Genomic DNA, 10,967 nt, shown 5'->3' with positions numbered 1-10,967 from the left:
AAGTAGACTGAGAGAGAGGGGGAACACATGCCGCAAAGGGCCACAGGCGGGAACGGAGCCTGGGTCAGCTGAGGACTAAGACCTCTGTACGTGGGCTGTACACGCTACCTAAGCACCCTAACCAGCGCACCCTAAATGTTACTTTTAAATACTTAGTGATTAGTGCCATGATGACACTTTTTTTAAATCATAATTTCTGAATTTAAAAGTAAAAATTAGGGTGCACTGGTGTTTATAACAACTATAGCAACTTTAGGTTTAAGGAAAGTATATTTTATGTAATCTGTTGATAACAACTGGTTATTCAGCTCTTCATGATTTGAGTAAACAAAACAAGTCAGAAGCATTTGGAATTAGTCATAATATACTGCTAATTAATTACCAGTATGTTGAAAGAAGACACAATAAAGTAATTTTAATAGAAACATCTCATTCTTGCTCTTGTTTTTTAGAAGAGAATCAAATCAAAAAACAAATTACAATCTTATTTACAGCACCCTCCACAAATATTAGAACTCTGGTAAAGATACATGAAAAGCTTTAGATCAGTTGCATAAAATCAAAATGACAACTTTTAGAAAATGTCAACCTCTATTTTGAGAATGAAATACCCACATAGTAAAGGAGTTGGTGACAAAATTATCAATTCATAAATTCTACATATATGCTTTTCTATGTTGAGCGAAATGCCTTGGTTTTTTTAATTAATAACCCATGATGGCCTTTTTCTCTGGTATATAAACATGATATGACATAGGTACAATTGAGGAGGACATTGATTTAAAAAAGGCATTCAAAATAAAATTTAATGGGTAAAAATAATAAAATCCAGCTATTGTCAACAATCTACACATTTCTTTCTTTTCTGCTTTTTTTTTTTTTTTTTTTTTTTGGCACATAAAATCAAGAATCACAACGTTCCTCGCAGCTTTTATTTTGAAGAGTCTCAGTTGGTTCGACTACTTCCGGGGTTCTTCGTGTTTCCAACTTGTGCGGCTGGAGTGTGCTGGGGTTGCATCTTCGAGATAAATAACCATGTCTATTGAAGTGGAATCTGCAGAGTAAGTTGTTTGTGAAATAATAGTGACCTTCTACGTGTTTTATTAAAGTGTGCAGGGTGATAAGTATGTATTAAATAATGATATTTAGCCCGAGGCCTCTCCCATCCTGAGCTGCTGAACGCCAGCGTTAGCGTCCAAAGCTAGCATGCTAACTATTTCAGCCACTAGCTTCCGCGAGCAGAATCTTTTGCTAATTAAAATGCTGGGATGGATTTTAAACTGTTAACTTGTTTCGCATATACTATAGTAAATACTTATATGTTTATTACTTATCATGCATAAGAAATCTGCAAAGAAAATGAAGCTAACGTTAGCATCAGTTGGCGTTTCGCTTCTTCAAACATAAATGTCAAATTTGAGCAAGTTTGTCGATTTAAATAAAATACTAAGCGGCATGTGTTCAGTTTAGCTCAAATATGTAGGTAGATTGTGTAATATGATATGTTCTCCACTCACTGTATGTCTCTCTTAAATAGAAAGATGCAATATTCTGTAAAGAAATGCTCGTCAATCAACGTTGGTTTAAATAAACAGCAATTCGTGGGACCTTTTGTTTTTACGAAAAGGATTCGTTAACGAAGAGTTGTTCTCCCTATATATGAGTTTAAAATCCCTACATTTATTTTGGTGATGATATTAAATGTGAAGTTAAAGATGTGTGTCCGGTTGATCATCATGCAGTGTTGGGCATTTTAGCTAAACAGCCTGAAGAGTTGTTTGTGGAAACAAACAATTTAATCTCAGAGAGACTTAAATTGGCGTTCAAATCCTACAATGATCACAACTTACAAAATAAGACTGTTACAGCGGTTTAAAAATTCTCGGGTAAGCTATGCCCCTTAAATTACATCAAAACCCATGAAGAGTTGTGACCCAGGATCACAGAGGACGAGGAAATAAAAAAAAAAAAAGATTTTAGATATTATCATGGAATAAACATCTCTTGATTTTGCTTTATTGTCCTCTAAATGTGTTTAGAGCCTCTTTGGTATGTCCTGTACATATTCAGTACTAACAAAACTACAAATACGAAATATTCAGAAAATGTTTGGGGATTTGTCTACCTTTTTATTGCTAAGAATAAAAGTCATGTTGACTTATGATAGTCCTATTATTAAACCATAGAGTCTAGTTTCTTAAAGTAAAATGTTGACTAACTGTATGCCTTAATGGACTAGATAGAAACTGTTTTTAAACTGTAAAAACCTTTTTCTGCTTGTCTGTTTCTTTTTGTCGGCGAAGCTTGTCTTATTTAACAAATCACCTTATTTCAGTTACCTTAGATAATCTTTCTGGAGACAAATGGAATGAAGTGCCGTAATAATATCGACCAAAACATTCGAAGTATACTGAAAAACAAGGGCATATATTCCAACTTGTGGCTTAATGTCACATAAGTAGGGATGGTATTGTTAAGGATTTATCGATACTTCTCCTCTTAACGATACTCCTTATCGATTCGGTATGTCATCGGTTCCATTATCTATCTATACTTATTATTGTTATTTTTTATCAAACAAAGGGGTAAAAAACAAATAATGATCACTAACTGGTTTATTTGAAAACATTTGGAACAAAAGAAAACAAAAGTACAAAATAGATATTTTTATAGAAATCGAACAATAAAAACATAAAAATAACTTTATGTATAAACAAAAGGCTAAAACACTATCTGGAATAAAAAGTATGTCGTAGGAGACAAGACAGAAAATGATTTAAAACGCTCTAAAGATGCTCACAACAAAAAAGAACTATAAAATATAGCTGTATCCAAACTACATTTATACATGTTTTTTTGTTTTGTTTTTTTATCAATTTTAACCAAAATATGGCAGAGGCACCCACAGTGGATGGGGTGAATAAATGACGGAGGTTGTGTGTGAATCAGTTACAGGGAAAGGATCTTTTTACTGTAAGTGCAACAGTTTCAAAGAAAAATAAATTACCAGCTAAAGATTATGTTTAGAATATATTTACATCTCGCTTTGTAATCTAGTGGCAGCTTTGCTCGTGTGTGACTCGTTTTCAAAGGGAAACAGACGAGTCGGTCTCGTCTCTCTGACTTCAGCGAAGCGAGGCTGACCGACTGACCGCCTGTCAGAGCTGTCGAAGAGGGGGGGAGGAGGGGCTCACAGCTGCACTCGCAGTTTTCTGAAGAGACGGTAAACTCAGAGCGATCGGTGCTTTTGCTTGTTGCCAAAGTCTCAAACAAGACAGAAAAAAAACACTAGATCCATTGTCGCTTTTGAATAAAATGATCACTAGAGCGGCCTGAAAATGTGCAAAATAGTTGGCAGCAGTGCTGATGAACGTAAGCAAAGCGAGCATGTGACGTTAGCCCCTCCCATCAGTCCCCCTGCCGTGTTTCTTAAGGTGGAGAAGATCAGCAAAACAATGTTGTTTGGGTTGGAGTCTCCCTGAAAAATGTAGTGCGAATGCAACATTAATAATACCGTTAAGGCTGAAGCTTGCCAGTCTGTGAGGACCGACCGTCCAGCGTGGCCCAGGGGCCGTTTTCATACCGGGTTTCGGTACCCATCCCTACACATAAGTTCAGCATCCATATCTAAAATGCTGGTGTAATCATAGGAGAGGGACATTTCCTTCAGCTACACTGTCCTGCTAACTCCCAGGCGGCCCGTTGGAAGGGACCTTCCCTTCTTTCATCTGAGTTGACTGTCTGCCTGCCTGCTGTCTCACCTGTACAACCTTTGTCTTCTCAGCGTGGTCCGTCTGATTATGCAGTATTTGAAGGAAAACAACCTGCATCGGACCCTGGCCACGCTGCAGGAGGAGACCACGGTGTCTCTAAACACGGTGGACAGCATCGATAGCTTTGTGGCAGACATCAACAGTGGCCACTGGGATACTGTCCTGCAAGCCATCCAGTCCCTCAAGCTGCCAGATAAGACCCTGATCGACCTTTATGAACAGGTGAGTTTATGTTTTCTAATGTGTTACATTAACTCACCACTTCGTTTCTTTGCTCATTTTGATAAATTACAAATGCTCACATTTTTAGTGCATTACCATACCAAGTCCTAATTTATTTATTTATTATGCCAGAGGAAAGGGACTTACTAACTGTGGTATCCGTGTCCTGACCAGGTTGTCTTGGAGCTTATCGAGCTGAGAGAGCTGGGAGCTGCCCGTTCGCTCCTTAGACAGACGGATCCCATGATCATGCTGAAACAGACGCAGCCAGAGAGATACATCCACCTGGAGAACCTGCTGGCTCGCTCCTACTTCGATCCCAGAGAGGTGAGTCCAAAGCAGGATGCTGCCTTCTTTTATCCCTGCAGTGTTTGGATGCTGTCAGCAGACACTAGTGGCAGAGTTTTTAGATTTGCAAACATAATACTAAAAGACAATTTATCAATAAAAAAAATGACAAAGTATATCTCCTCTCTTTATCCAGCACTGTCTTGCAGAAATGTTCTTTATAGTCATATCTTTTCACATCCATCTGTCCATGAGCGTTTTCAACTTATTGTCCATCATGCCACCCATATGTCTGCCCATTCACCCCCCTGTCTGTCTGACCTTCAATCCATAAGCATGTCTGCCTCTCTGTCCATCCTTCCACACAGTTATCCATCCCTCCACCATCTTGTTTATTCATCCAGCTATTCACTGATATACGTCTGGATAGCTTTCCATATATCGTTCCAATTCACCCGTCCAATACATACGTCCCTCTTTATAACTAACCATCCTCCCTACCTTACAGTCTGTTTGCTAAATGCATTTAGCTACCTACTCTTCATAGTAGGTACACCTGGTCTGGCGTTCTGTTAACTGTGACATCATCCAGAGAAGACGGCTCACCCGCTACTACCATCTAATGTAGAACAGATTACTGGATCAATGTGTGCTTCTGTGCTTTTTTGTCTCTCTTGTTGTGTCTCTGCTCTGTCTTCTGTAACCCCAGTCGGTCGAGGCAGATGACCGTTCATACTGAGCCCGGTTCTGCCGGAGGTTTTTCCTTCCCGGTAATGGGGAGTTTTTCTTTCCACTGTCGCTTCATGCTTGCTCAGTATGAGGAATTGCTGCAAAGCCATGTACAATGCAGATGACTCTTCCTGTGGCTCTACGCTTCCCCAGGAGTGAATGCTGCTTGTCGGGACTTTGATGCAATCAACTGGTTTCCTTATATAGGAAATGTTTGACCAATCTGTATAATCTGACTCAATCTGTATAATATGATTGAACTTGACTTTGTAAAGTGCCTTGAGATGACATGTTTCATGATTAGGCGCTATATAAATAAAATTGAATTGAATTTATTTATTAGGATTTATATGAACACTTTATAAATTGGCGACAAAATAAACGTGTGGAAACTGTGGGAATTAGCAGCAAACATAACTTGTGTGGATTGTGTCCAGGCTTACCCAGATGGCAGCAGCAAAGAGAAGCGGCGAGCAGCCATCGCTCAGGCCCTAGCAGGAGAAGTCAGCGTGGTGCCGCCCTCCCGTCTCATGGCGCTGCTGGGACAAGTCAGTCACCTTAGAGCCTTCAGGGGCCTTGGAGAGCCTGTCACACGCAGAAATTGTTTCTACTTTGCTGACGTTTCACAACTCTTTGTTTTCTTTCTTCAGTCTCTGAAGTGGCAGCAGCACCAGGGTCTCCTGCCCCCCGGTATGACCATCGACTTGTTCAGGGGTAAAGCGGCTGTGAAAGACGTGGAGGAGGAGCGCTTCCCCACTCAGTTGAGCAGGCACATAAAGGTACGCACGCTGTCTGAAATCGGACCTGCAGAACCGCCTAGAACGGCCCCTCGCTCATCCAAACTGTCCGTCTGGCCAAGCTGTGGTGTAACTTTGTTCTTTCTCTCTCCGCAGTTTGGACAGAAATCTCACGTAGAGTGTTCTCGGTTCTCCCCCGACGGCCAGTATCTCGTCACGGGCTCCGTGGACGGATTCATTGAAGTCTGGAACTTCACCACTGGGAAAATCAGGAAGGTAAAAAATTATCTTCAGAAACATTAGTGGAATAAATAAAACGCACATTTTTTGCACCTGTTCTACAAAAGATGTTTCTTGACGAGGCTTGGTGTGTTTGTTGTGCAGGATCTGAAATACCAGGCTCAGGATAACTTCATGATGATGGATGACGCTGTGCTGTGCATGTGCTTCAGCCGTGACACGGAGATGTTGGCAACCGGAGCGCAGGATGGAAAGATTAAGGTCACTCATCGTTCTTATGTTGTGTTTCAGGGTTTTTAAAACAGTCCAACTCTGACTTTGCTATTCCCTATTGTTATAGAATGTATTTGTTTTTGTAATAGAACATTAAAACTTTATGTTTAGGTTTTCTGCCTGTCTCAATAAGTTTTGAGCCATCGTTAAAAACCTTTCATGTAGGTGTGGAAGATCCAGAGCGGTCAGTGTCTGAGGAGATTTGAACGCGCCCACAGCAAAGGAGTAACATGTGTGAGTTTCTGTAAAGACACCAGCCAGCTGCTCAGCGCCTCCTTCGATCAGACCATCAGGTAAACTCTCATCTTCCACATTTCTTATTCTCCCCAAACTCTTGAAAAAATGAATAAAGGCGCTGGCTGAACACACGTGCTCAACTCCTTTATCTTTTGTTTTTGTTTTGCACAAGAATCCATGGGCTGAAATCGGGTAAGTCGCTAAAGGAGTTCCGTGGCCACGCCTCGTTCGTCAACGAAGCCACTTTCACCCCAGACGGGCATCACATCATCAGCGCCTCCTCAGATGGAACAGTCAAAGTGAGATATTGTTAACAGTTTCTATGAAAAATTGGGAGATTTAATTATTTTTTTCAGGTGATTATATGTATGGCAAAAGAAAAATAATAGTTTAGAAAATGTGGGAAAAATGTTTAATACATTTTTTAATATACAGTGTCATCCATCCAGTTAGCTTCCTGCTCCAATCAGACACCTTTTTTCATGCTGTTTTTTTTATATAAAAGGTGTTCATCCATGTGTATTCTGTCCATTTATCCATCACTTTGCTCCATATGCGTCCACCGTTCCATCAATTTATGTCCAACCTTAGTGATTTATTTTTCCACCCATCCATTTTTGTTTTTTGTTTTTCAGTTTTGCAACTCCCCCCCTCTTTTCCTTAAATTGTACAAGGATGAAACTTGTATATTCCTGTTCTACCCAAACCAATTTTCCACCAGAGCCACATTTGCCCAGGACCTCTCACAACATGCACACATGGTAGGTGCCTTGCCAATGGGGGCACACCAACACGTGGTGGGAAGCTGGAATTGTACCCACTACTGTTTGATAGTAAAGCAGTTATTCTTTCCGCTCAGCCCCTGCTTCCTCATTGTGGCTACCTGCCCATCCATTTACTCCCGAATCCTTTTGCCCACTTCACAGGTTCCATTCCTCCAACATGAGCGCTGTCAAAATATAATCCATAAATCCATTTTAAATATTTGTAGTTATTTGTTAAGAAACGGGATATAAAGCTGGGAGAAGTTGAGTCTGAAAAAGCACGGCAGGCTTTCCTAACCTGCATCACCCAGGCCATCCTACTCCGTACTTACGAACTCCTTGTATTTGTTTGTTTTAAGGTGTGGAACGTGAAGACCACAGAGTGCACCAGCACTTTTAAGCCTCTTGGTACATCGGCCGGCACAGACATCACCGTCAACAACGTCCTGCTGCTGCCCAAGAACCCGGAGCACTTTGTGGTTTGTAACCGCTCCAATACAGTGGTCATCATGAACATGCAGGGACAGGTCAGTCTGAGCTCAAAATGTCTGTGTTTTAGTATTTTTGAGTTGTGTTTCTACATGTGAGCGTTTTGCTTTTCGTTGTTGTGTGTGTGTGAGTGCAGATTGTGAGGAGTTTCAGCTCCGGTAAGAGAGAAGGCGGTGACTTTGTGTGCTGCACCCTGTCGCCCCGCGGCGAGTGGATCTACTGCGTAGGTGAAGACTTTGTGCTCTACTGCTTCAGCACCGTCACAGGCAAACTGGAGAGAACGCTGACGGTACGACGCCGCACGCTAACACACATCAAAGAGTCCAGAAATATCCCTGCAACCACAGCTTCTGTCAGGCTACTATTCACACAGCTTCTGGAGACGATCTGACCCACTCATGTAGCCACCCCCAACTCAGCCCAAGTCAAACGGGCTCAAATCTTTACTCTTGCTCATTTCTGCTTCCTCTCCCTAATTTATAGTTAGAATGTTCAGCTACTGGCTGATATACTCCATTCACTTTAAGGCAAAGAGATAATTGTTACACTCTTCCCCTGTCACTAGTCATAATGTTACGCCTGATCAGTGTATAAAGAAAATGGGTTAAAATATGTTTTTTCAAGTGTTGTATCCATTCCTTAGTGTACTCTTAAAGTTCATCTATATTTCCATCTGTGTTACGGCCGGGCTAGATAATCATTACCGTATTTTTCGGACTATAAGGCACACATAAAAATCCTTAAGTCTTCTCAAAAATTGACGATGTGCCTTATAATCCGATGTGCCTTATATATCATTGAAGTTGTGCTTAATGACCGATTTTTATGCACTACAATGTGCTCAAAAGTCTATTCAAAAGTGTAAGTACCACTTTGATAAGCAGCGAAGCCGGTCTGCTCAATGAATATTCAGAGCATTACGGTACACTGTGTCACTACCTGATAGGACCAAGAATTTTTATTGTCTTTAGAAACCGGCTCAGATCGCAGACACAACAAGACATAATGTTTCCAAACCTTTCCTTTTCTTCCCGAAATCAGTGTGTCGCATTGACCAACAACACTTCCTGAGAAGCTTAAAGTGTGCAGATAGTCCTTAGCATCTGATAAGAGTCATTTTCAAGTCAAAAAGTCAGATAGCAGTGCCTTTACAGGCCTGGTTGTGCAGTTGGTTTTATTCACTCTGGCACATAGTAAATGCTGCGCCATGAATTAAGATTTTTTTAAGTTGCAGAACTGTGCAGTCTGCATGGATGTCCAAACATTCCCTGAGAAACTGAAGTGTGGAAATAGACATTAGAACGTGAGAGACGGTGTAAATAATTCTCATTGGATCACGAACTTGTGGGGCCAGTGGTGTGTTTGTAACACGTAACAGACTTTGGGCTGGACTGGTGGTCTGTTGATTCTCAGCAGGGGGCTTTTAGAAAGAAGCTGTTTTTAAGTCTGTTAGTTTTTGTTTTAATGTTTCTGAATCTTTTCCCTGATGGAAGAGAGTCAAACGTTGAATTGACTGGGTGGTTGGCATCTGTGGCGATACGTCTGGTCCTTTTTCTGGCCTCCTGCAGCATAAATCATGTTATCCCACGATCCTCTATGCTGACCTTCCTCTCCTGTGCTTTGTAGCCACCGTACCAATCTGTCACAACCAAGAGGCAATACCTGCAGACTAATTAAGTCGCTGATCTAACCACGTACAGCTTCTGTGCTCTAATTAAAAGCCTTTTGTCATCATTCATATATCGGGGAACACAGAAAAATAATGAGCTACTACAGGCAACAAATGCGGCCGCGTAAACCGCCAGGGAGAGTCGATCCTGCAGGATCCAGCGTAGGTGCAACCAAAGATCCTCTAGAAAGACGAGCGCAGAGTAAACGCTCACCTGAAAACGGAGAAATAAGAAATACAGCCAGTGTCATAAAAAGTTGTCTCTTTACTTCTGTTTGCCTTTAATGTGTGTGATTTTTGCAGGTTTTAGTTTAAAACTTGAACTCTGCTGTGTAGGAAGCCATAATAGTTTTGGCTGTTGCTCTCATCCTGCTGCTCTCTTCCTCAGGTCCACGAGAAGGACGTGATCGGCATCGCCCACCACCCCCACCAGAACCTGATCGCCACTTACAGCGAGGACGGGCTACTGAAACTCTGGAGACCTTGAAGCATCCTCAAGAGAGGAACCTGGACATTTCTTCCCATTTTTATTCTTTTTTTTTTTCTTTTTTTTCTTTTTTTTTTTTGGTCATTTTTCTGCTCTGGTGAATTCTTTCCCAGGTTCAAATGGACTTCTAATGCTTAGATGTACAGGAGGACCATCAGTCTTTCACACTCAGAGTAACACAGAAGTAGGTGATTAAAACAGAGTGTACAGTTTTTTTTAAGTTGTTTTTTGTATCATTAAAATTTGACAGCTTATGGCATTTTAACGTAGTCTGTGGGACTTTTGTTCGTTATTAGACAAGGACATGTTTCAAAGTCGGTGCCTCATTTGAATAACATCTACCAATAAAATATGTAACGAAATGCGGGTTATAAATCTGTCTGCAAAGCTACTGAAATAATGCAGAAAGTAGAAAATTAGTCATTAGTGAAACCAACCAGAGTTCAAACAAAAGCTCCTGATTTTTCATTTTCACTCACTGGTAAAAAGAAAACCTGCCTGACCTTTAAAGATCTTGGATGGATTTATTTTGGGTCCGTCAGAAAAATGGACAAGTTTTGTTTTCAGAATCTCACGTTTGTAATTTAATTTCAATGAAACTATTTGGTCTTTTCATTTTTATTCTTCAGATGACTTCGGCCCTCTTTTTCTTTTTCTATCACAGATGTTGTGTAACAGCTGGACAGGAACTCCTCACATTAAAACAAAGTTTTGATCGCTTCAGTTTTTCCATTTGTTCAGAACAAGAGTTCCAACGGAGACAGTAGGAGGACTTTCAGTATGAATTTAGGACATTCCTCCCAACTTTCTTAACGCATCGGATGATCTGTTAAAAAAAATCTACAAATGTCACGTGTAACATTTTTCTGTATGCCATTAAAGCCATCTAAGCTGAACAGTAAATTCTGAAATGATTTGATGTTATAATCAAGTAACGACCCTGGTAGACGGCGTTATGGAATGCATTTCTGTTAAGTGTTTAAAACAAATCATATTCTAATCCGGGCTTTGCCCCGTGTGTGCTGGAAGAAAGGGACTCCACATTCAGCAGCTTTTCCC

The 10,967-nt window shown here is 40.8% G+C and overlaps 1 protein-coding gene across 2 annotated transcripts; it reads left to right on the top strand.

Moving 5' to 3' along the window:
- The first annotated feature begins 955 nt into the window (after positions 1-955).
- On the top strand, positions 956-10,631 carry smu1a (SMU1 DNA replication regulator and spliceosomal factor a). Of its 2 annotated transcripts, XM_036127318.1 has the most exons (12): positions 956-1,061; positions 3,785-3,995; positions 4,170-4,322; positions 5,450-5,560; positions 5,663-5,791; positions 5,906-6,025; positions 6,134-6,250; positions 6,428-6,555; positions 6,672-6,798; positions 7,623-7,790; positions 7,889-8,041; positions 9,810-10,631. In XM_036127318.1, exons 1-12 carry the CDS (start codon positions 1,036-1,038, stop codon positions 9,906-9,908), a joined length of 1,542 nt encoding a protein of 513 aa, XP_035983211.1. In that variant the 5' UTR covers positions 956-1,035; the 3' UTR covers positions 9,909-10,631. The 2 variants fall into 2 exon arrangements, with proteins under 2 accessions (XP_035983211.1, XP_035983210.1); XM_036127317.1 differs by having other exon boundaries at positions 5,450-5,791.
- Positions 10,632-10,967: the final 336 nt, after the last annotated feature.

Source organism: Fundulus heteroclitus, chromosome 23, assembly GCF_011125445.2.
Source record: "Fundulus heteroclitus isolate FHET01 chromosome 23, MU-UCD_Fhet_4.1, whole genome shotgun sequence".
Classification (NCBI taxonomy): domain Eukaryota; kingdom Metazoa; phylum Chordata; class Actinopteri; order Cyprinodontiformes; family Fundulidae; genus Fundulus; species Fundulus heteroclitus.
This window is presented reverse-complemented; position numbering and strand designations above follow the sequence as displayed.